Genomic DNA, 26743 nt, shown 5'->3' with positions numbered 1-26743 from the left:
TATTGGCCTGTTGACAATCCCTGTTGGCTTCCTCCACGAAGTGTAAGCGTGTGGCGTGGGAGAGTGACTCAGCTCGTAGGTCTGTTTTTCGAAGATGGAACACTGAACGTGCACAAGTATCGCAGTCTCCTAACACGTCATCTATCAGATATGCTAGGAAATGTTCGTCTGCAGGCTAGGAGGAACCTGTGGTACCATCATGATGGCTGTCCAGCCCATAGTGTGCGGATTATTACACAATGTCTTCAAGAATTATTTCCTAAACGTTGGATTGGACGTACAGGACCTGTATCTTGGCCGGTCCGTTCCAAGGATTTGACGCTTGTAGACTTTCTTCTGTGGGGAAAGCTGAAAGACGCTGTCTGCAAGGACATACCAACCACACCCTATGATATGCAATGACGTATTACTGCAGCCTGCTCGGAAATCTCCGCTGCAATGCTAGCACGTATGCAGCGGTAGTTTCATACTAGACTAGGAGTGTGTACTGTTGCTGCCGGTGGTCATTTGGAACAGAACTTGTAATGATCAATTGTCTCGTTACTGATCAAAATCCACATAACTAGTGTAGGCACTTGCGCTGTTCTTTAGTGTGTGCTGCCACAGGCATTGTACAATTGTCGGTGTGTCGTAAACGATTCGCATTATAGTGCTGGAACAAACACCACTGACATTCTAAACTACCACACTTATAATCTGTTAATGTCAATAAGCATTGTTCCATTTAAAAAAGTGTATATTTGCACAAAAATACACTTTGTAAGTGTTATTAATCGATGTATTGGCTAAAAATAAGAGCCCCTGATTACCAGTCAAGTCTGTGATAATCGCGTATCAATAGCGCTTTCCATCTCCGCAATATTTGCGATTGCAAATTTTAGGTAATTCACCCCCTATACATATGTGAACATTTCCCTTATCTGGTGAAGACTATTTTTCACATTCAAAACAATAACCCTCCAGCTCAGGAATGGCTCATGTTTAATATATAGGGATAGGCGGCGATATTTACCGATCGGAACTATGATTACAGGGTATCTAAGAAATTTAGAGGCTGCATCCCCTTTTATTTTCGCAATGAAATAGTAAATAACATCAAAACATAACTTCAAGATAACATATATGCTTAAACTCCGACGTAACATTTTCTCGACGCTTTACCACGGCAAGTCTTACTACAAATAATACGTTTTAAAGAGATCTTTAATGCAGTGTATGTCAGCATCACTGTATGCTTTATGTTCGTCGTGTTTTCATTTTCGAACTTGGGGCGTTTATTGTTTTTCGTGTATATTCAGTCCGTGGCGTTAATGAGTTCGTACGACAGAGTAGTGATTTTCTGTGATGTCATCGGACCTGTGCTGTGATTGGTTGACGGAAGCAGAACGAGTAGCTTCCATGTTGATTTTAATATCTAAGAAGCTAAAATTCCGTATTTGTTCGTTTTCGTATCTGTACCAGTGTATTACGAAAATGGGCAGTTAAAAGTGATACGTCACATCTCTCCAAAACACATTGCTTTTGGTAAAGTTTGCTGTGTTAAAGTGTCGGGAAATATAACGGCAGTGGCTAAATATGCTTCGAGACATTGCTCCACTGAAATTATGTTCACACCCTTGCGCGGATTTGCACTGTTTTTGTTCTTGATTGAAATTTAGATCGGCTCTGGGCGCACCAAGTTTCGTTATTTTCACGAATAGGAAATAGTAGTGACTGCGTTATTAAGAAGTACGATGCAGTGTCTTTACATCGTACTTCTTAATAACAGAGGCCTGGTCTTTTGTATTTGCTTGCCAATATGAGGACCTTGACTCTCAATAAATATGCCCTTCCTGCACTGCAGTATATGTAACGTACATGTGCAATTTGTGACACAAGGAGGACAACGTATGCAAGTTTGGAAAAGAAATTGCAAATTTGTGGTAAGATCTTATGGGGCCAAACTGCTGAGGTCATCGGTCCCTAACCTTACGCACTACTTAATCTACCTTAAACTAACTTACGCTAAGGACAACACACACACCCATGCCCGAAGGAGGACTCGAACGTCCGACGGGGTGAGCCGCGCTAACCGTGGCAAGACGACCTTAGACCGCGCGGCTACCCGGCGCCGTTGCAAGTTTGGGTACTGTATGTGGGCCTGCACGGTAGCGCAGCGTGATCGGTGAGAGGGCTGGTTGCTCTCTGAAATAAATGAAAAGTGAGCCGAATATTCAACTATGAAATTAAAAGGGTGTCAAGTGACATCGGCCCAGACCATATTACAATGAAGAACAAACTGTTGTTGTTGTTGTGGTCTTCAGTCCTGAGACTGGTTTGATGCAGCTCTCCATGCTACTCTATCCTGTGCAAGCTTCTTCATCTCCCAGTATCTACTGCAACCTACATCCTTCTGAATCTGTTTAATGTATTCATCTCTTGGTCTCCCTCTACGATTTTTACCCTCCACACTGCCCTCCAATGCTAAATTTGTGATCCCTTGATGCCTCAAAACATGTCCTACCAACCGATCCCTTCTTCTAGTCAAGTTGTGCCACAAACTTCTCTTCACCCCAATCCTATTCAATACCTCCTCATTAGTTACGTGATCTACCCACCTTATCTTCAGCATTCTTCTGTAGCACCACATTTCGAAAGCTTCTATTCTCTTCTTGTCCAAACTAGTTATCGTCCATGTTTCACTTCCATACATGGCTACACTCCATACAAATACTTTCAGAAACGACTTGCTGACACTTAAATCTATACTCGATGTTAACAAATTCCTCTTCTTGAGAAACGCTTTCCTTGCCATTGCCAGTCTACATTTTATATCCTCTCTACTTCGACCATCATCGGTTATTTTACTCCCTAAATAGCAAAACTCCTTTACTACTTTAAGTGTCTCATTTCCTAATCTAATTCCCTCAGCATCACCCGACTTAATTTGACTACATTCCATTATCCTCGTTTTGCTTTTGTTGATGTTCATCTTATATCCTCCTTTCAAGACACTGTCCATTCCGTTCAACTGCTCTTCCAAGTCCTTTGCTGTCTCTGACAGAATTACAATGTCATCGGCGAACCTCAAAGTTTTTGCTTCTTCTCCATGAATTTTAATACCTACTCCGAATTTTTCTTTTGTTTCCTTTACTGCTTGCTCAATATACAGATTGAATAACATCGGGGAGAGGCTACAACCCTGTCTCACTCCCTTCCCAACCACTGCTTCCCTTTCATGCTCATCGACTCTTATAACTGCCATCTGGTTTCTGTACAAACTGTAAATAGCCTTTCGCTCCCTGTATTTTACCCCTGCCACCTTCAGAATTTGAAAGAGAGTATTCCAGTTAACAGAACAAACTAGAAAATAAAAAAAAATATTTTTAAAAAATGGTTAAGGTGATCGCTTGCGTAAAACGGGAAACCCGGGTTCGAGTCACGTCCGGGACAAATTTTCACTGTCGTTATCACAATATACAGCCGAAGGTGGTTGATATTCGCTGCTGAGAAAACATTTCCTCTCTTTCAATTTCACTCTAAGCTCATCTTCCAGATTTGTGCTTCGTGAAGTGTACACATAATTCATATAATGTTGTTTTCAGATTAATGGTATTATTTGCAAGATAAAACTCAAAAGATCTCATGCAAAATAAACTTACAAAAAAAAATTGCTAATAATACACTTCATCCAGCAAATACCATCAGCAAGAAAGGAAATTCTTAGCAAGTAAAGGTACTCGGATAGGTTTCGCGCGCCTATTTCCTCTAGTCAACTGTGAAACTCGCAGTAGGGATTAGATTGCGAAGGATCAGCCACTCTGTTGAGTCCCTTTCGTTGTAAGCAGCAGCATGCGAAAGAACGCTCGGGAGGTCCATAAAGAGCTATGCACCATGGAAATGGAACTCATCTCTGCTAGATTTTTTTTTTCTTTTTCATCAGTCTTCAGACTGGTTTGATGCGGCCAGCCACAAATTCCTCTCCTGTGATAACCACTTCATTTCAGAGTAACACTTGCAACCTACAACTCTATAATTTGCTGGATGTATTGCAATCTCTGTCTTCCTCTACAGTTTTTGCCCTCTACAGCTCCCTCTAGTACCATGGAAGTCATTCCCTCATATCTTAACAGATGTCCTATCATCCTGTCCCTACTCCTTATCAGTGTTTTCCACATATTTCTTTCCTGTCCGATTCTGCGTAGAACCTCCTCATTCCTTACCTTATCAGTCCACCTAATTTTCAACATTCGTCTGTAGCACCACATCTCAAATGCTTCGATTCTCTTCTTTCCCGGTTTTCTCACAGTCCATGTTTCACTACTGTAGAATGCTGTATTCCAGACATACATTCTGAGAAATTTCTTCCCCAAGTTAAGGGCGATATTTGATACTGGTAGACTTCTCTTGGCCAGGAATGCCCTTTTTGCCACAGCTAGTCTACTTTCGATGTCCTCCTTGCTCCGTCCGTCATTGATTATTCTACTGCCTGGTTGCAGAATTCCTTAACTTCATCGACTTCGTGACCATCAATCCTGATGTTAAGTTTCTCGCTGTTCTCATTTCTACTACCTCTCATTACCTTCGTCTTTCTTAGATTTACTCTCAATCCATACTGTGTACTCATTAGACTTCATTTCGTTCAGCAGATCATGCAATTCTTCATCACTTTCACTCGGGACAGCAATGTCTTCAGCGGATCGTATCATTGATATCCTTTCACCTTGAATTTTAATTCCACTCCTGAACCTTTCTTTTATTTCCATCAGTGCTTCCTCGATATACAGATTGAACAATAGGGGCGAAAGGCTACATCCTTGTCTTACACCTTTTTTAATACGAGCACTTCGTTCTTGGTCGTCCACTCCTATTATTCCCTCTTCGCTGTTGTACATATTATATATGACCCGTCTCTCCCTATAGCTTACCCCTACTTTTTTCATAATTTCCAACATCTTGCACCATTTTACATTGTCGAACACTTTTTCCGGGACGACAAATCCTATGAACGTGTCTTGATTTTTTCTTTAGTCTTGCTTGCATTATTAACCGCAACGTCAGAATTGCCTCTCTTCTGCCTTTACTTTTTCTAAAGTCAAACTGATCTTCATCCAGCGCATCTTCAATTTTCTTTTCTATTCTTCTGAATATTATTCATGTAAGCAAGTTAGATGTATGAGCTGTTAAGCTGATTGTGCGATAATTCTCGTACTTGTCAGCTCTTGCTGTCTTCGGAATCGTGTGGATGATGCTTTTCCGAAAGTCAGATGTTATGTTGCCAGTCTCATATACTCTACACACCAACGTGAATAGTCCTTTTGTTGCCACTGCCCCCAATGATTTTAGAAATTCTGATGGAATGTTATCCATCCCTTCTGCCTTATTTGACTTTAAGTCCTCCAAAGCTATTTAAAATTCTGATTCTGATACTAGATTCCCTATCCCTTCTAAATCGGCTCCTGTTTCTTCTTCTGTCACATCAGACAAATCTTCCCCCTCATAGAGGCTTTCAACGTATTCTGTCCACCTATCCGCTCTCTCCTCTGCATTTAACAGTGGAATTCCCGTTGCACTCTTAATGTTACCACCCTTGCTTTTAATTTCACCGAAGACTGTTTTGACTTTCCTGTACGCTGAGTCTGTCCTTCCGACACTCGTTTCTTTTTCGATGTTTTCAGATTTTTCCTGCAGCAATTTCGTCTTAGCTTCCCTGCACTTCCTATTTATTTCATTCCTCAGCGACTTGTATTTCTGTATTCATGAGTTTCCCGGAACATTTTTGTATTTCCTCCTTTCATCAATCAACTGAAGTATTTCTTCTGATACCCATGGCTTCTTCGCAGTTACCTTCGTTGTACCTACGTTTTCCTCCCCAACTTCTGCAATGGCCCTTTTTAGAGATGTCCATTCCGCTGCAACTGTACTGCCTACTGAACTATTCCTTATTGCTGTGTCTACAGCCTTAAGAACTTCAAGCGTACCTCGTCATTCCTTAGTACTTCCGAATCCCATTTACAAGGCTATTACAAATGATTGAAGCGATTTCATAAATTCACTGTAGCTCCATTCATTGACGTATAGTCATGACACACTACAGATACGTAGAAAAACTCATAAAGTTTTGTTCGGCTCAAGCCGCACTTCAGGTTTCTGCCGCCAGAGCGCTCGAGAGCGCAGTGAGACAAAATGGCGACAGGAGCCGAGAAAGCGTATGTCGTGCTTGAAATGCACTCACATCAGTCAGTCATAACAGTGCAACGATACTCCAGGACGAAATTCAACAAAGATCCACCAACTGCTAACTCCATTCGGCGATTGTATGCGCAGTTTAAAGCTTCTGGATGCCTCTGTAAGGGGAAATCAACGGGTCGGCCTGCAGTGAGCGAAGAAACGGTTGAACACGTGTATCTGGACATGCTGGAAAATTGGCTCATGCCACAACTGGAGACCGACAGCGCCGACTTCATCTTTCAACAGGATGGTGTTCCACCGCACTTCCATCATGATGTTCCGATTTGTTAAACAGGAGATTGGAAAACCGATGGATCGGTCATGGTGGAGATCATGATCAGCAATTTATGTCATGACCTCCACGCTCTCCCGACTTAACCCCATGCGATTTCTTTCTGTGGGGTTATGTGAAAGATTCAGTGTTTAAACCTCCTCTACCAAGAAACGTGCCAGAACTGCGAGCTCGCATCAACGATGCTTTCGAACTCATTGATGGGGACATGCTGCGCCGAGTGTGGGAGGAACTTTATTATCGGCTTGATGTCTGCCGAATCACTAAAGGGGCACATATCGAACATTTGTGAATGCCTAAAAAAACTTTTTGAGTTTTTGTATGTGTGTGCAAAGCATTGTGAAAATATCTCAAATAATAAAGTTATTGTAGAGCTGTGAAATCGCTTCAATCATTTGTAATAACCCTGTATTTGTGTATTGATTCTTCTAATGTCTTAAACTTCAGCCTACTCTCCATCACTACTATATTGTGATCTGAGTCTATATCTGCCCCTGGGTATGCCTTGCAATCCAGTATCTGATTTCGGAATCTCTGTCTGAGCATGATGTAATCTAACTGAAATCTGCCCATATCAGCCGGCCTTTTCCAAGTATATCTCCTCCTCTTGTGATTCTTGAGCAGGGTATTCGCTATTACTAGCTAAAACTTGTTACAGAACTCTTTCTCCTCTCTCGTTCCTTGTCCCAAGCCCATATTCTTCTGTAACCTTTTCTTCTACTCCTTGCCCTACAACTGCATTCCAGTCCCCCGTGACTGTTAGATTTTCATCCCCTTTTACATACTGTATTATCCTTTCAATATCCTCATACACTTTTTCTGTCTCTTCATCTTCATCTTTCGACATCGGCGTGTATACCTGAACTATCGTTGTCGGTGTTAGTTTGCTGTTGATTCTGATACGAAGTACCCTGTCACTGAACTGTTCACAGTAACACACCCTCTGCCCTACCTTCCTGTTCCTAACGAATCCTGCTCCTGTTATACCATTTCTTGCTGCTGTTGAAATTACCTTTAACTCATCTGACCAGAAATACTGGTCTTCTTTCCACTTTACTTCATTGATCCGCGACCGCTGCGGACGCAGGTTCGAAGCCTGCCTCGGGTATGGAGGTGTGTGATGTCCTTAGAATAGTTAGGTTTAAGTAGTTCTAAGTTCTATGGAACTGATGACCTCAGATGTTAAGTCCCATAGTGCTCAGAGCCCATTGCACTGATCCCTACTATATTTAGATCGAGCCTTTGCATGTCCCTTTTCAGATTTTCTAGTTTCCCTAACACGTTGAAGCTTCTGATCTTCCCCGTCCCGACTTGTTGAACGTTATCCTTCAGTTGATTATTCAGTCTTTTTCCTATAGTAACCTCCCCATTGACATTCCTCTCCCGGAGATCCTAATGGGGACTATTCCGGAATCTTTTGCCAATGGAGAGATCATCATGACGCTTCTTCAATTGTAGGCCACATGTCCTGTGGATACATGTTACGTGTCTCTAATGCAATGGTTTCTATTGCCTTCTGAATCCTAATGCCGTTGATCATTGCTGATTCTTCCGCCGTTAGGGGCAGTTTCCCCACCCCTAGGACAAGAGAGTGCCCTGAACCTCTGTCCACTCCTCCGCCCTCTATGACAAGGCCGTTGGCAGAATGAGGGTGACTTCTTATGCCGGAAGTCTTCGGCTGCATATGCTGATTATTTGAGCTAACTAGCATTTAAGGTGCAACCTTAAGACTGCTACTACCTGCTCGAGAAACATCACTCAATGTCAGTAGTACCAAGAACGCTGCCTGCCATTGTAAATCCGTGTGACAAATATTCGAAATGCGTCCTCATAATTTCGATTCTGTAATCCATTATTGAGAAATATATTTTAATATATTTTTTGGAGCTTCTAATTACGAGCTGCGCCTAATTCAACGGACTGCAGAGATTCGATAACGATTTACAACTGGAATAAGGTAGGATAAGTTTTCCCAGCGACATAGTCATTTACGTCGTGTGCTAGGGATGAATGTGAAACTATACTTCTAGGAGCCCATTATATTCTTTGTTATTGGTCAGTAGTTCGGGTTTGGTGTTATATGCGCACCTGAAGCCTGTTCTTTACATCCTCAAGGCTTAGAAGACAATTAAAACGTATTCATATTTTTTTTTGTTTTTCGCAATTCCGCTTTCCCTGTCTTCATTGGCAACTGTTACCAAGAAGCAAGATAAACCTCTGCCACAGCAGTCGAATCGCAACGCCCATCATGGTAGATCACAGTTCTTGATGTGAACTACGACTGCAAACCAATGTGCGATTAAACAAGCAGTTCCAAAAGATGAAATACCTCAAAAATGTGTAAGCAGAAAACGCTCCATGATGTAAGCGACAGTCAGTCGTAAAATAACTAAGTAAAATAAAACTTCAGTAGATTTTGTAACGAACTGTAGTTAGGTATATTGTGTGTGTGTGTGTGTGTGTGTGTGTGCTTGTGAGGGAGGGGCGTTGTGGTCGGTCATCGGCGATGTTACTACTCCAGTACCAAAATTAGTAGAAATGAATGTGGTTAAAGTGTCTAACACGTTGCAAAACAAAGAAGAGTAAGTCTTAAAGTCTTAAATACACTCCTGGAAATTGAAATAAGAACACCGTGAATTCATTGTCCCAGGAAGGGGAAAATTTATTGACACATTCCTGGGGTCAGATACATCACATGATCACACTGACAGAACCACAGGCACATAGACACAGGCAACAGAGCATGCACAATGTCGGCACTAGTACAGTGTATATCCACCTTTCGCAGCAATGCAGGCTGCTATTCTCCCATGGAGACGATCGTAGAGATGCTGGATGTAGTCCTGTGGAACGGCTTGCCATGCCATTTCCACCTGGCGCCTCAGTTGGACCAGCGTTCGTGCTGGACGTGCAGACCGCGTGAGACGACGCTTCATCCAGTCCCAAACATGCTCAATGGGGGACAGATCCGGAGATCTTGCTGGCCAGGGTAGTTGACTTACACCTTCTGGAGCACGTTGGGTGGCACGGGATACATGCGGACGTGCATTGTCCTGTTGGAACAGCAAGTTCCCTTGCCGGTAGAACGATGGGTTCGATGACGGTTTGGATGTACCGTGCACTATTCAGTGTCCCCTCGACGATCACCAGTGGTGTACGGCCAGTGTAGGAGATCGCTCCCCACACCATGATGGCGGGTATTGGCCCTGTGTGCCTCGGTCGTATGCAGTCCTGATTGTGGCGCTCACCTGCACGGCGCCAAACACGCATACGACCATCATTGGCACCAATGCAGAAGCGACTCTCATCGCTGAAGACGACACGTCTCCATTCGTCCCTCCATTCACGCCTGTCGCGACACCACTGGAGGCGGGCTGCACGATGTTGGGGCGTGAGCTGAAGACGGCCTAACGGTGTGCGGGACCGTAGCCCAGCTTCATGGAGATGGTTGCGAATGGTCCTCGCCGATACCCCAGGAGCAACAGTGTGCCTAATTTGCTGGGAAGTGGCGGTGCGGTCCCCTACGGCACTGCGTAGGATCCTACGGTCTTGGCGTGCATCCGTGCGTCGCTGCGGTCCGGTCCCAGGTCGACGGGCACGTGCACCTTCCGCCGACCAATGGCGACAACATCGATGTGCTGTGGAGACCTCACGCCCCACGTGTTGAGCAATTCGGCGGTACGTCCACCCGGCCTCCCGCATGCCCACTATACGCCCTCGCTCAAAGTCCGTCAACTGCACATACGGTTCACGTCCACGCTGTCGCGGCATGCTACCAGTGTTAAAGACTGCGACGGAGATCCGTATGCCACGGCAAACTGGCTGACACTGACGGCGGCGGTGCACAAATGCTGCGCAGCTAGCGCCATTCGACGGCCAACACCGCGGTTCCTGGTGTGTCCGCTGTGCCGTGCGTGTGATCATTGCTTGTACAGCCCTCTCGCAGTGTCCGGGGCAAGTATGGTGGGTCTGACACACCGGTGTCAATGTGTTCTTTTTTCCATTTCCAGTAGTGTATTTACGAGATTTCAGTCACCAACTTTCTCTTCCGAATGCGAAAATATTTTGTTGAGCCCAACTTACATAGGTAGGAATGATCATCAAAATAAAATAAGAGAAATCAGAGCATACGGTTCACGTCCACGCTGTCGCGGCATGCTACCAGTGTTAAAGACTGCGATGGAGCTCCGTATGCCACGGCAAACTGGCTGACACTGACGGCGGCGGTGCACAAATGCTGCGCAGCTAGCGCCATTCGACGGCCAACACCGCGGTTCCTGGTGTGTCCGCTGTGCCGTGCGTGTGATCATTGCTTGTACAGCCCTCTCACAGTGTCCGGAGCAAGTATGGTGGGTCTGACACACCGGTGTCAATGTGTTCTTTTTTCCATTTCCAGGGGTGTAATTACACTTGCTCTCTCCCAATCTCACTCATGGTCACCCGCACAATCACACTACCTCACTTGCTTTAAGACAGCGTTAATATTGTCAGATGTTCTAAAATTCCTAATTAAAACAGAAGTAATACAAGAGGGAAGCTAATATAATTAGACAGGAAAATAAGGCTGGGCCATCACTTAAAAAACCGTGGATGAATCTGAGAACATATTAAAAACTTCTCCCTAAAATATTAGGGAACAAACAGGACATTACACAGAACATTTTAGATCTAGAAAGCAAATCAGATTGTAAATATGTGTCATTGTAGGACACTGATTATGTTTTATATCAATAAAACGAAATATGTATGGTGATTAAACATACACACTGTCTTATACTTGCACGGACGATTTTTAATACCTTAATAATTGTAAACCAATTACGAGTGTTATGGCCACACAAATGAAAAAACATAGGTGTATGCTTGTATTATGAGAAAATTCTGATATATCGCAGGTGGATATGTTTCTCAAATTAAAATGATGCGAATACGTGTAGACAAAGTACAGAAGCACTACCATTTATATTCGCTGCCAGCTGCGTCCCTTGGTGTTGCCTGCTATTAAACACTAATTTATAAAAAAATTGCTAATGCCGAAATGCGCTATCCACAAGCATACACCATCACAAAAGTTTTCTCTTGGAAGTCACGTGGCACAAGCCACTTGCGCCCCAGCAAACCGCTCCACATCGAAAAAAAAAGAGCATTAAATCTCGAAACAAAGGGAAAAGCTGTCAGAACTTTTGTTCCTCACAATTCACCTGTTTATTTCAAGGAAAAATTTTTGCACGACTGATTAGTGCACTAGAATATGTGCCAGAAAAGGGAGTACACGGTTTCACGACTGTTTGAGACATTCTGACATGAATAACGGGTCATTGTGCTTTGACTAAGCACGAATCATAGAATCTGCAAAACACGGATTAATGTAGTTGTTCAGTGCCATCTAAGGTAGTAGATATGCATTAGTTAAATAATAAATTAGTGCCATGTAATGTTTAACGTGACGCGCCAATACTAATTGCTTTATTGGAGATTCGTCACTCCATTTCCAAACCCATCTTGATATGAGTTTCGTTGTTCCTTTTCCTGCAAGGAATCACTTCCTGAAGTTTGTCCCCCTAATCAAAAAGAGGTTACCATAAAGTATTAGTTGTAACTTTGAAAAAAAGTTATGCTGCACCGATGATAGTTGGTGTTCGTGTTGGTCCTTCTCTACATATTCACCTCTAAATGTGACACATTTTCCCAGCGATGGGTAGCAGTTGGAGACCTTTGCTCTAGAAATCTGCATTTTGGTTGATCAGGAATCGAACCACTTCGAAAATCATCTGTCATTCTGGAAATGCCTGTTACGCAGTGGTTTCTTCATCTGAGAAAAGAGAAAGACGTCACTGGGTGCCGTGTCAAAGAGAATATACGTCTAAAGAAGAATCTTATCTGCCTGTATCCTGTGAAGAACGAGATTGTGCAACAAAAACGCCCCTTTGGAGAGCTTTCGCTACGATATACATTCACTGGCTTGCGTAACCTCGGCGTAAGATTGCGACAGTATGTTCCCATGACGGTTTGGTCCTTATGAGCATTATCTGTTAGCATCTAGTGATGGGAACAACCGAACGAAACAATCGATTCACTCGGTTGCTGGAAAACAATAGACTCACTCGGTTGTAGTTTTGCGTATCGGTTGAATTATTCATTCATTCATTTCTTCCGAGTGAAACCAGTGCGTGGGAGGAACCTAATACAAACATTTCATTGTTCTGGCATTGTTCAATTATTATTGTTGACTGCGCTCTTTTATTGTCTGTCGTCACTTTTACTGTCGTTCCGATGCTTGCTTTTTACTGAGTGACAATAAATTGCTTTTAGTATAGTCTGCCGTCCATGATTATTTCTGAAACGGTGAACTTTGTGCCAGTACCAGAATACTGGAACGCTCAGGACTTGGAAATCGGAGAAATCATATGACTAGATAAAAAAATGATCCCAGAGATAAATTACACGCTATATACAGTATCTGCAGGGGCGAATAATATTATGAAACTGTATTAACTAAAGATATTCAGAGAAAATTTACGAATTATTAAAATTATTTTTCGCAAAAAGGAGAGAAAAGCACTTCCAACAAGTGACAGTATGTGCTTAAAAGTAAGTGATTAAGTCACCAAACAATTAAAATAATTGTATCTTATATGGTTCCTGTTTACGTCGCTTCAGCATTTACTAAAATAAAATTATCAGTGATAACTGCAAACCAGTGGAAAGAAGACAGAGCTTCAATAAACTTACATGAAAACGTAATTCTTCATTTATTTAAACGTAAATCTGTAATGTAGCACCAGCTGTTAGCCTTTTAAAGTCATCAAAAAAAGTCCAGATTTACTGCCAGAAATACGAAAATCCGTATTTATGTAAATACATAAATTTTGAAAATACTTCATTTTTAGCAATACAGTTTTCAGCTCTCATTAAAATAATATGCATTGTTTGCGTCTTTTTTTTAAAAAAAAAAGAAAGAAAAGGTTGTCAACGATGGCCATCGTTTAGATACGCTAATATGCTGAAGAATATTTAGATGAAATTACTCACCGCGAAGACTGAGTGAAAACATTTGAAACGTCCCCTTAGAAAAATTATACATGACTGTGTTTAAACTGACACACAATCTGACTTTCAAAAATCCCTACAAAAGAATGGCCCTGACTAACATTAACCTATACCTTTCACAAATCACTTACCTCACCAAAAATCTTCGTTACTCGAACTACTGCAATGCAGCGAGCGCCACTACTGCCAGCTAAATAAAAGATTCAAACTACTGAAGGCACTAGCTACTAATAGACATAGTTAGCAAATGAAAGATTTTGATAGAGAACAAACAATGTATTTACCTCAATAGTGTTCAAAAGTCATAATGTATATAGCAGTTCATGAGATCCAGTCTTACAAATTTCAAAACTCCGCCATTTCTCTCCCCACATCCACCACTGCTGGCGGCTCACCTCCAACTGCACAGCGCTATGCGCTGTTAACATCCAACTGCCCAACACCACAATGGTAGACAACAATGCAAACTAACCACAGACTGCACACAGCACAGCCAGTGATTTTCATACAGAGCGCTACGTAACGTTGCCAATAAGAAAACATAAACAGCCTACTTACACATTCATATATCTGTCGTAACTGTCGGAGACTTGTCAGTCGTTTTTCTCACACTAATTAAGTGTAACTACTCAGACCCGTGCAGTGAATGAAGAAATTCGTGTAGCTGACAAGGCCGCAGAAACTAGGCGGTCCAGTCACACTAATGTGACCATCACCTGTATGCGATGTCAATGTGCAATAAGCTCTCACAGATGGCAGGTGGCAGCACTAGCAGCGTAGAGGAAAACAGTGCAATAGTTGTCGAAACGCGGAAACCGAGTGATTTGTTTGACGACCAATAAAACATGATCGTTGGTTTGTGGTCCAAGGGTGAAAGGACTTCCTAAACGGTTGAGACAGTAAACTGGTCGTGTGGTGCCGTGGTTAAGGTACACCGCTCATGGCAAAAGAGCGCTATCCAAAACCGGCGCAGAGACATCTTTGGTGGACAACGGCTGCGCAGATATTTACAGGCGAATAAACGTGCAACTGTTAAGCAACTGATCGTCCGGTTAAACCAAGGTTCATGCAACCATGCTGACTGCCGTTAATTGGCGAAGAAGGGTGGAATTTGCACTCCAGTACTGCAAATGGACGTCCGCTGATTGGCGACAGGTGGTCTTTCCATTGGCATGAAACGTCTGAAAGCAAACACCCTTCAACAAACGTCGCAAGGGTTTAGGCCGAAGGAGGGAGCTATATGATATGGCGAATGATTTCGTGGCATTCCATGAGAGATAACGTCATTCTCGAAGGCACAATGGATCAACACAAGTATGCATCTATCTTTGGGTACCCTCACATGCAGTTTGGTTTTCTTCGGCACGATAGCATCTACGAGCAGGACAATGCAACATGCAACACTGCTCGCAGAGCGTCAGGATGAGTTTAAGGTACACCTCTGGGCACCAAACTGCCCGGATTTGAACCCAATCGATCGAGCTGTTCGCGCCATGGATCATCAACCGAGAAACCTCGCGCAGCTGGCAACGGCGCTGGAATTGGCGTGATTCCGTATTGCTGTTGGTACCTCCCAGAATCTCTCTGACTCTCTTTCTGCACATCTTTCAGTGGTCTGCATTGCAAAGGTAGTTATTCAGGCCTGTGACAAGTGGTCACATGTATGTGACTGACGGTGTAGTTTCATTGGGTTGATTCATTCGACCGACAAAAAACGACTGAACAAAATGAAAAACAGTCCACTGGTCAATCGGTTGTAAAAATGAGTCAGTTTTCTGGTCAGTATTAGCACCTCACCAAGGCAGCCCCAAAAACATTTAGAATCACCTTACCTAATGACAATTGCGACTCTGACTTTCCTTAGCATTGATGAATCCACGTGTCGTCCTGATAAATCCAGAATTCGTAGATGGAGATTAGACGGATAAAGTAGTTATCTGGTTTGGCCTGGCACAGCTGTACAACTTACACAACTGCTTTGGTTCTGCGAACTTCTTGAAGGGGTTTGAGCGTCACGAAACACAGCAATGGTGACATTTGACATGCTCAAAATATCGTAAAAGATGTTGAAACTGATAAATGGCTCACTGTTGCCTCTCTCGCATCGACTGGTCTTCAAGCACCAATGCCTTCACTTTAGATTCGTGATTTTCCACAGAGAGATGGTCTGTCATTTAGTTCGTCATTCAAACTTGCTTGACCACAATGAAAACGTCTGTGCCACGTAACAATTGTGTCATTTGTTGATGCTTTGCTGCCGTACACTTCCACCATTTCAGTATGGATTGTTGTACGATTGTTCCCCTTCAGATATAGACAATGAATTACTCGTCGCCAGTCTACTTTTAATTTGCATCGCCATTTTACGAGTATAAGGAGCATTCAAAAAGTTTCCGTCTGAGGGCGTCGCTGCAGCCCATGCAACGTAGCACGACTCCGATGCGTAAATACGCGGTGTTCGAAAAGTCTCTCCGGAATGCCGTATGTTTTTTAGCTGCGCCTGCCGTATAATTGTTCGTCTGCCTGGGGTTTTCAACGAAACAATAAACGCACAACGAAACTGCAGTGATATTCTGGACCCATTCATAGGAGAACTTGTGTTACGTGAAATACTGAACTGTTATTTTCAACAAGATGGCGCAACCGCGCATACAGCTCGCGCTTCAATGTCACTGCTTGCTGATGTTTTGGTTATCGCATAATTTCACAGGGCCTCCACGATCGTCTGACCTAATACAACCTGACTTTTTCTTCTGGGATGCAGCGTCTCACAATACCACCACTTGCAAAGTAGGTTAGAAATCAGATTAATAATGTTGCTCACGCAACATATGTTCGCTTTATCGGGCAACAGCAAAGTTATTGACTGTGGATGGTATCGTCAGAATGGAAGTAATAAAGTCACTGTAAAAAAGGCATTAATTTTGGCACTTATCTTGAATGGATTCCCACGTAGATTCCGTCGAAGTTGTTATGGCTCATCTTGTTGATACTAGGGTGATTCCACTTTGACTGCTAGAAGGTTCAGATCTGTATTTTAGCAATATTTCAAGACCTAACAAATGCGTTTTTCAGGAAATTCTTAATGATCAAACAATCCCAGATCAGAACAATGGTATGGTAGAAATAATTTTTGGCTAGGTGTTCACGATCCACATTTTTATTAAACTTCTTGTAAATTCACATATACTTCTTCTTAATTGTCACATCATCAAGAAAACAGTTTTGTATCAATTTTCATATATTTAATTTCCACTTTAACCAAACACAAGACTTGACTGTTGTTTTACAAAGCGATATAACAACTTAACTTCTGCAAAGTGAAACAAAGACTGCTCTGTCCGCATTCGCGCCAAAACGGTTACATGTAAGTCAAAGATTACGACAGTCTCCCTGAAATGAATACACACAAGAACCATATCACTGTAATATATCGATACATCGGAGTACCTATACATTAATAAAACCAAATGTGAATATTGTCACAAAAATATGTCTGTTACTTCGCAGAAAAGTAGTACGATATTACTGGTATCGAGAACTGGGGTTGGAGTGCCGTAATGGTCACGTAAATAAAGAACAATTAGAAGCGAAAGCAACTGTCTATAAAAACCGTCCAAAATCCATCGATGAATTGAAAACTGCAATATCCACTTTCACTGCTTCTGTTACAGAAGAAATGTTACAGCTTGTGTTTAGAAACATGATTAGACGAATTGAATTGTGTATTCAACAACCGGGGGGACGCTTTCAACATTTAATATGAAAATTTGTAAGTAAAGTCCAGCCCGATAGCTGAATGATCAGCGAGACGAACTGCCGTCCTAAGGGGCCCGGGTTAGATTCCCGGCTGGGACGGGGATTTTCTCCGCTCAGGGATTGGGTGTTATCTTCATCATCATTTCATCCCTATCCGGCGCGGAGGTCGCCCATTGTGGGGTCGAATGTAATGAGACCTGCACCAAGGCGGCCGGACCTGGCCCGTAAGGGGCCTCCCGGCCAATGACGCCAAACGTTCATTTCATTTCCATTTGTAAGTAAAAATGAATATTGAGTAAATTAATAACTTGTATTTCACTGAGTTTCATTTCGGTATATTCACTGCGGCATACGGCACGCGCGGTTAACAATCATACGGCACTGCGGAGAGACTTTTTGAACACCCCGTACAAGCACCGACATATAGACAGAGGGTTAGTGCGGCACCCGTGTCTTTACGAAGAGCGTGCGGTAAACGCGAAAAAATGAAGTATGGTCATGTTTTCAGTAAAGGCGTCCAAACAGGATCAACGTGCTATTTCTTGACTGTCGAAGGAGAAACGCCGGTAGACATCCATCTGAGAGTGAAGAATGTGTTGGGGCAGCACTATTGTCAAAAACTACGGCTGTGGAATCGTGTGCCAAGTTACGCATGTCCCTATATCGCAAATGTTGTAACACAGAAGTTACGCCAACTCAAGTAAGAAACGCTCGAGCGCCCGCCACATAGTCTTCACCTCTCCCCATGCGATTGCCATGCCTCTGCTGCTTTAAAAAAGGCTTCGGATGTTCGACGATTCCTGTCGAATGAGGAATGCAGCAGACAGTTATAGCTTCTTAACGCAGTAGGACACGGGGGTTTTACCAAACGGTTATCTTGAAAATGACGCGTGAGTGGGATGATTGCGTCAATGCTCACGGTTATTTTTCCAGAGTGGCACACCGATTCTGGTCTGTATAGCCTTAGAACGAAAATTTTTTGGGCGCACCTCATATCTTGGTTCCTCCTGCGGCGTGATGCGGTTCTTCAACTTGGGAGATTTCAGAATGTACCAGGACTGCAGCCATCAATTCTGAATTTCTCGCTACTCTTATAAATTGAAATCGAAGTGTGGAAGAATTACACGTTTCTTGGCCGGTGTGTGAGGGATATCTGGCTCACTTTCGCAGGGTACCATCTTCGTGCTGCAGAGGGAGAGCATGGACGCGCTGAAGCGTCACATCGAGCGCAACGCGGCCGAGTTCTGCTCGCACCTGCCGGAGGAGCGCCGCTCGCTGCTGGTACGCGCGCGCAACCTGTCGCGCCTCATCGTCTGCTCCTTCCAGAGCGTGGGCGGCGTCACGCTCGTCTCCTTCATCACGGGGCCGATCGTGCAGAACGGCCGCGACCGGGAGCTGCTGGCCAGCGGGCTGAGTAAGTCACAGCAGGGACCCCTCAGGAAAAGGAGTAGAGCAGAGCCTCGTACACTTCGTCAGTTGGGAAAAAGAGGCTGCGTCAGGCTCTTCTCGAGGGCGTTCAAGTGTAATGGTTCTCCTTGTAACCTCCCCACAAAATTATAAAAAAATAAATAAATAATATTGATAATGATTCTAATTTTTGTGTAACCTCAGAACAAAATTGGTTCCCATTTATAACCTCCCTACAGGAATTCATTCACATTTAACCTCCACACAAAATTTGTTTCCCATTTAATGTACCCACAAAATTCTTTTCTCATTTAATGTAAGCTCGAAACAGAAAAATTCCTAAACCTCGTAATAAAAAATAAATTCAGTAACCTGGTAAATTTTGGACGACAGCAGTGCTGCGTCATGGACCTGTAAGATCATTCTGAATAAAAAAGGAAAAATTCTTACCTCAGTAAAATTGTCGAATATATCTCCTCTTACAATAAATTTTTCCGGCACAGCTCTGCGCAATGCTGGCCGATAGATTGGTCATTTATGAAAGGAAGCAACTGATTTTTCTTTTGCAACAATCGGAATCTTCATGGATTGGAGAAATTAGTAAATTCTTTAAATTGAAATGAATGCTTGTTAAAAAATTACTTTATATGACAAAGATTATTATTAGGACATTTTTAAAAGATTTACATGGGAGTTCAGATAACATTATTAGACATGCGCGAGGCTGCTTTTTACCTTATACAATAATACTCAGGCTCCGGCATCGCTGCACCGCGACCGGCCAGCCAACACGATACACCATACCAGACCAGAGCAGACTCTAGACCAGACTAGCAACAACTTACTGCTACAGCTACACAGTTCCTACTCAGTCAACACTGCTCTCTGGTCAGCGATTCTCTTATACCTTGCATATCGCAGGCAGCGCATGAGCAATACATCGAAATTACATCTGCTCGGACCTCTTACATCCATCCAATGCTTAATAATAAAACTTTGCAAATCAAGGGCCTAGTCCAAGTTTCTTAATTGAGCGCCTTTCCGGCGATTTTCCTTTTCCCTGCCTGGGAAAGGGGACCTATGGTTTACGTGGAATCCAAACCACTCGTCGTTCACGGCGAATCTGCACATAATTGAGAGGTGAAGGTTAGATGTATCTATGTATGTACACTCCTGGAAATGGAAAAAAGAACACATTGACACCGGTGTGTCAGACCCACCATACTTGCTCCGGACACTGCGAGAGGGCTGTACAAGCAATGATCACACGCACGGCACAGCGGACACACCAGGAACCGCGGTGTTGGCCGTCGAATGGCGCTAGCTGCGCAGCATTTGTGCACCGCCGCCGTCAGTGTCAGCCAGTTTGCCATGGCATACGGAGCTCCATCGCAGTCTTTAACACTGGTAGCATGCCGCGACAGCGTGGACGTGAACCGTATGTGCAGTTGACGGACTTTGAGCGAGGGCGTATAGTGGGCATGCGGGAGGCCTGGTGGACGTACCGCCGAATTGCTCAACACGTGGGGCGTGAGGTCTCCACAGTACATCGATGTTGTCGCCAGTGGTCGGCGGAAGGTGCACGTGCCCGTCGACCTGGGACCGGACCGCAGCGACGCACGGATGCACGCCAAGACCGTAGGATCCTACGCAGTGCCGTAGGGGACCGCACCGCCACTTCCCAGCAAATTAGGGACACTGTTGCTCCTGGGGTATCGGCGAGGACCATTCGCAACCGTCTCCATGAAGCTGGCCTACGGTCCCGCACACCGTTAGGCCGTCTTCCGCTCACGCCCCAACATCGTGCAGCCCGCCTCCAGTGGTGTCGCGACAGGCGTGAATGGAGGGACGAATGGAGACGTGCCGTCTTCAGCGATGAGAGTCGCTTCTGCCTTGGTGCCAATGATGGTCGTATGCGTGTTTGGCGCCGTGCAGGTGAGCGCCACAATCAGGACTGCATACGACCGAGGTACACAGGGCCAACACCCGGCATCATGGTGTGGGGAGCGATCTCCTACACTGGCCGTACACCACTGGTGATCGTCGAGGGGACACTGAATAGTGCACGGTACATCCAAACCGACATCGAACCCATCGTTCTACCATTCCTAGACCGGCAAGGGAACTTGCTGTTCCAACAGGACAATGCACGTCCGCATGTATCCCGTGCCACCCAACGTGCTCTAGAAGGTGTAAGTCAACTACCCTGGCCAGCAAGATCTCCGGATCTGTCCCCCATTGAGCATGTTTGGGACTGGATGAAGCGTCGTCTCACGCGGTCTGCACGTCCAGCACGAACGCTGGTCCAACTGAGGCGCCAGGTGGAAATGGCATGGCAAGCCGTTCTACAGGACTACATCCAGCATCTCTACGATCGTCTCCATGGGAGAATAGCAGCCTGCATTGCTGCGAAAGGTGGATATACACTGTACTAGTGCCGACATTGTGCATGCTCTGTTGCCTGTGTCTATGTGCCTGTGGTTCTGTCAGTGTGATCATGTGATGTATCTGACCCCAGGAATGTGTCAATAAAGTTTCTCCTTCCTGGGACAATGAATTCACGGTGTTCTTATTTCAATTTCCAGGAGTGTATTAAACTGGGGACCTAGAAACGATGGACAGGCTTCGTCTCACCGTAGCCTTCAGTGGTCCACAACCCCACAATAGGCCACGGCGCTCCACCCACACCACCACCGCCCCACAGCAATAACGTAGATAAATTAGAGACTGTCTGAGGGAAAATTTAATTTAAGATCTATCCGATCACATGTAGTACGGCACTTCCCCATTATGTCCACTGCTGGGCTGCCCTGGTAATAGTGACAATATAAGGGGAGATGTGAATTGGAGTTTGTGTTGGGGAGGGTGTTCTACTTGGGTAGTTCCTGCAGAAATGTCAAACATAAAGCTGTGGTGGTATAATGGGCAGCATATCTACCTCGTTAGGCAGAAGACTGCTGTTCGAGTCCTGGCTGGAGCACAAATTTTAATTCACTTCTTTAGCTTCCAACGTTATCGTAGATGAATTAGAGACTTAAATATCTCAGGGAAGATCTAATTTAGTCAGTGTCGTTATGAACAAGCTACTAAAATAAATTATGGGCAGATTATAGATAACAAGGCTCTGTACATTAGTTGTAGATAGGCACAAATAAACCTATGCACCGAATGAAGCCTCAATTGCAGATACTAAAAACTCTTCATGAATTAACGAGATAGCGCTGAAATGAGCGTGTCCAACTTGTACAGGTTGTTAGACTGATTGTAGCTGTTTGATAACCACGAAGTACGGAAAAAGAAAATGAAGGGGCGCACAAGAGATTATGTCAAATAATGATCGGACGGCAGCAAAACACTTAGCTTTACCTGAGGAAAAGCATGGATGATTTGGTGGTTCAGGGGTGCTGTACTTTCGAGTTACCGTAGTGACATCTATTAACAACTAGTGAACGATCAAAATAACGATCAAATTCTTAAATGATTTGTCCGTCGGAAACTGGCAGCATTCCTTACACTTCTTGGGCTTCAGTAGTTAGGAGCACTGCTATGACAGGGTGCGAGACGTAGCACATGAGGCCGCAGGATGTCAGTGAGGTACTGTTCTGCTGTCACAGTTGCCGCAATCACTACAGGCCATAACCTGATTTCATACCTGATTGATCCGTAGTGGTGGTCATACATGGTTGACCGAAACCTTGTTCATGAGTATGAGCGGTATGGCTATCAACTACCTGGAACACACTTTAAGTGCCTGACGCTAGTTGACACTGCACTTGTAGCACTGTAATCGATAAATCCAAGATGGCACTAATGGGAAATTCAAAAATCTGAGATGGGTTCAAATGGTTCAAATGGCTCTGAGCACTATGCAACTTAACTTCTGAGGTCATCAGTCGCCTAGAACGTAGAACTAATTAAACCTAACTAACCTTAGGACATCACACACATCCATGCCCGAGGCAGGATTCGAACCTGTTACCGTAGCGGTCGCTCCGCTCCAGACTGTAGCGCCTAGAACCGCACGGCCACTCCGGCCGGTTCTGAGATGGGATTTTAAAAATACGAGACTGCGGACTGGAAAAAGTAAGCAAGATGGAGGAACTAGCCCAGTTGCAGCTAGCATGAAATTATACAAAATTAAAAAATGAAAATTAAAAAAATGAAATATAATAAAACATTTGTCATCTTCTGCGGAAAATGCTAACTTATACTATTACACAGTGGAGAATTCAAGACGCTTCAATGGGCAGTACTAATACACATTCTAAGAGGTAAGAAATGATGGTTACTATGCTTTACAACAACTTCGCAGAGCCACCCAAACATAGTGACCCCATTGTAACTTTATCTCACAGTACAAAACGTTTGCCATCTGCTATTGACATATCTTCGCCCCATACATCACGAATTCTAACAAAATACCTCCTATGTCGTTATGTTATAACAAACAGGGGCAGAGGTGATCAGATTATTTAGCAAAAATCGTCCAAAAACAGAAAAAAACCTACTAAAACCGGTTACACCAAAACAGTAACAAATTACCTCCATACACCACCTTTGTTTTGTTACACAACATTGTAAAGAACTGGAACAATGATGGTCAGACTAGTTGACACATGGTGGCTACCAGTATCCCAACCACAACTGGGAGTGTGTGTGTGGGGGGGGGGGGGGGGGAGGAAGGGGCAATAATGGTGTGTTGCCAAGATGGCACAGGGTGGGGAAACGATGATTAGTTGACATATCGTGGCTACCTTTACCCCAAACACAAATGGTTCAATGACGGTCAGCTGAGAGGGAGCAATGAAGGACTGTTTGTAGAGTGCTGCGATGATGATCAATTTATTTGGGCAATAAAATTCACATGTTATGACTACTGTCACTTACCTGTTTGCCCAATGTATCACTATTATTACACAAGATTGTAACGAACTGCCTGATATGTCATCGGCCAAGAAAAATTGAGACTTATTCTGGCAAGCTGTGACATGTTAAAAAGGAAAAAAAAAGAATCATCAACAGGTTGAGACTTGTTCCAACAAGCAACACACTAGTCAAATTCATGAAGTCACATGTACACGTCAGCACCCTATCCACGACATCACATGCCACACCCCTTTACTATGATGTCATCATGATGGCATGAGTAAGTCATTGACCTTGACCGTATGACATCACATAGAAGATGGCGGGGTCCATTACGTCACAGTGGCGTTCATCTTGATGACCAGTAAAATACTACACTGTGATCAATTGGTTTTTTTAATAACTGGTATAAAGTCACTGTTATATTCCAGTAATTATTCAGAGATGAAGAGGCTGGCACAGGGTGGACGAGGACAGCTGCATCAAACCAGACTTTTGACTCTAGAACACTACCATGACAAAAATAACAATAACAACAACTACTACAAGTTTTGTTACAAAACTTCCTTGTACCATGACAGGCTTTCTACGTTCTTTCGTTTACACCAGTTATTTCAACAATTTTGTTAAAAATTATTTTTACAAATAATTAGAGATCATTTATGTTTGTAATAACTTTCTTAATTTGGCTAGAGATATTCTTGGAATACAGTCTGAAATGCTTGTAAGAGTGCTGCTCGGGAGCTTATGGGGACCATTTATGAGTTAATTAGCATGGAAGTTAGCCAATCAGTCCAATCCATGCACAAACTTGGCCAGAGACGATGTCGCTAAATGTGTTCCTCACTTGGTTTCCTAAAACCAAACAAAAGAGCAATACAAAAATTGGACATGGGGAATTAGTAAGGATCGAACACAACCAAAGGCTGAGCAGTCTCGTGCGCTATCCTCTATGTCATGAGAACTGACCCTAATTGTACCTGGCGTGCTGCTCGAATTTATGCAAGCAAACGCCTAATTGGCTACCTTTAATGCTAATTCACTCAGAGATGAACACTTATTTCTCAAACCTAGCCTGCAACACCCTTTTTGCAGGCTTTTTCTGAGTAGCCTGTAGTTATTATCTATCTCCTCCAAATATACACTCCTGGAAATTGAAATAAGAACACCATGAATTCATTGTCCCAGGAAGGGGAAACTTTATTGACACATTCCTGGGGTCAAATACATCACATGATCACACTGACAGAACCACAGGCACATAGACACAGGCAACAGAGCATGCACAATGTCGGCACTAGTACAGTGTATATCCACCTTTCGCAGCAATGCAGGCTGCTATTCTCCCATGGAGACGATCGTAGAGATGCTGGATGTAGTCCTGTGGAACGGCTTGCCATGCCATTTCCAACTGGCGCCTCAGTTGGACCAGCGTTCGTGCTGGACGTGCAGACCGCGTGAGACGACGCTTCATACAGTCCCAAACATGCTCAATGGGGGACAGATCCGGAGATCTTGCTGGCCAGGGTAGTTGACTTACACCTTCTAGAGCACGTTGGGTGGCACGGGATACATGCGGACGTGCATTGTCCTGTTGGAACAGCAAGTTCCCTTGCCGGTCTAGGAATGGTAGAACGATGGGTTCGATGACGGTTTGGATGTACCGTGCACTATTCAGTGTCCCCTCGACGATCACCAGTGGTGTACGGCAAGTGTAGGAGATCGCTCCCCACACCATGATGCCGGGTGTTGGCCCTGTGTGCCTCGGTCGTATGCAGTCCTGATTGTGGCGCTCACCTGCACGGCGCCAAACACGCATACGACCATCATTGGCACCAAGGCAGAAGCGACTCTCATCGCTGAAGACGACACGTCTCCATTCGTCCCTCCATTCACGCCTGTCGCGACACCACTGGAGGCGGGCTGCACGATGTTGGGGCATGAGCGGAAGACGGCCTAACGGTGTGCGGGACCGTAGGCCAGCTTCATGGAGACGGTTGCGAATGGTCCTCGCCGATACCCCAGGAGCAACAGTGTCCCTAATTTGCTGGGAAGTGGCGGTGCGGTCCCCTACGGCACTGCGTAGGATCCTACGGTCTTGGCGTGCATCCGTGCGTCGCTGCGGTCCGGTTCCAGGTCGATGGGCACGTGCACCTTCCGCCGACCACTGGCGACAACATCGATGTACTGTGGAGACCTCACGCCCCACGTGTTGAGCAATTCGGCGGTACGTCCACCCGGCCTCCCGCATGCCCACTATACGCCCTCGCTCAAAGTCCGTCAACTGCACATACGGTTCACGTCCACGCTGTCGCGGCATGCTACCAGTGTTAAAGACTGCGATGGAGCTCCGTATGCCACGGCAAACTGGCTGACACTGACGGCGGCGGTGCACAAATGCTGCGCAGCTAGCGCCATTCGACGGCCAACACCGCGGTTCCTGGTGTGTCCGCTGTGCTGTGCGTGTGATCATTGCTTGTACAGCCCTCCCGCAGTGTCCGGAGCAAGTATGGTGGGTCTGACACACCGGTGTCAATGTGTTCTTTTTTCCATTTCCAGGAGTGTAGAATAACATTATATTTTTAGACTTTCAGGACATACAGCTAAATCTTTGTGCAATTCGAGGCAGTTTAACATATTTGTCCTATCTTCCACCATTATTGGACGTAATTTGTCTTCTGATAATATTGATCATTCTATTTTCTTGTCACTTCTTCGAAAGTCAGCTCGGGAGGACTGAAGATAACCTATCATTTTGTCTTTCTCCTGTAATTATATTGATTAGTTTTGGTACTTGGCGAACATATTTTATTTTTAATGCTTTGTCTGAGAGTGACTGATATAGTAGGTTTCTAACTTTATCTTTAACGCGTACTTCCTGAATTATTTTATCTAAGATTTTCATTTAAATAGTCATAAGATATTAAAAATTTTCGAAGTTATATGATATTGGAGTTTAGTAATCGGTGAATTAGTGGTTTTAAGTTGAATACAAACCCTTTCTAATTCTAAATTTGTATTCATCCAAATAATTTTCGAGTACTGACTCAGACTTTTACAGTCACATTTTTGAGAACATTATATAAGCAAGTGGAAAAGGAATATACCTCTGTACAGCTATTGATATTTTGTTTCTCTTCTTGTTTAGGCAATGGGTGA

At 44.1% G+C, this 26743-nt stretch overlaps 1 protein-coding gene across 1 annotated transcript in view; it reads left to right on the top strand.

Moving 5' to 3' along the window:
- LOC126101365 (uncharacterized) overlaps positions 1 to 26743 on the top strand; it is a 46664-nt gene extending 19921 nt beyond the window's left edge. The window contains exons 3-4 of the mRNA XM_049912033.1: positions 18482 to 18725; positions 26733 to 26743. Of these exons, the coding sequence (XP_049767990.1) occupies positions 18482 to 18725; positions 26733 to 26743 (255 nt within the window). The remainder of the gene's footprint in view (positions 1 to 18481; positions 18726 to 26732) is intronic.

This window comes from Schistocerca cancellata, chromosome 9 (assembly GCF_023864275.1).
Source record: "Schistocerca cancellata isolate TAMUIC-IGC-003103 chromosome 9, iqSchCanc2.1, whole genome shotgun sequence".
NCBI classification, from domain to species: domain Eukaryota; kingdom Metazoa; phylum Arthropoda; class Insecta; order Orthoptera; family Acrididae; genus Schistocerca; species Schistocerca cancellata.
The sequence above is the reverse complement of the archived record's forward strand: the minus strand, read 5'-3'. Positions and strand labels throughout refer to the sequence as shown.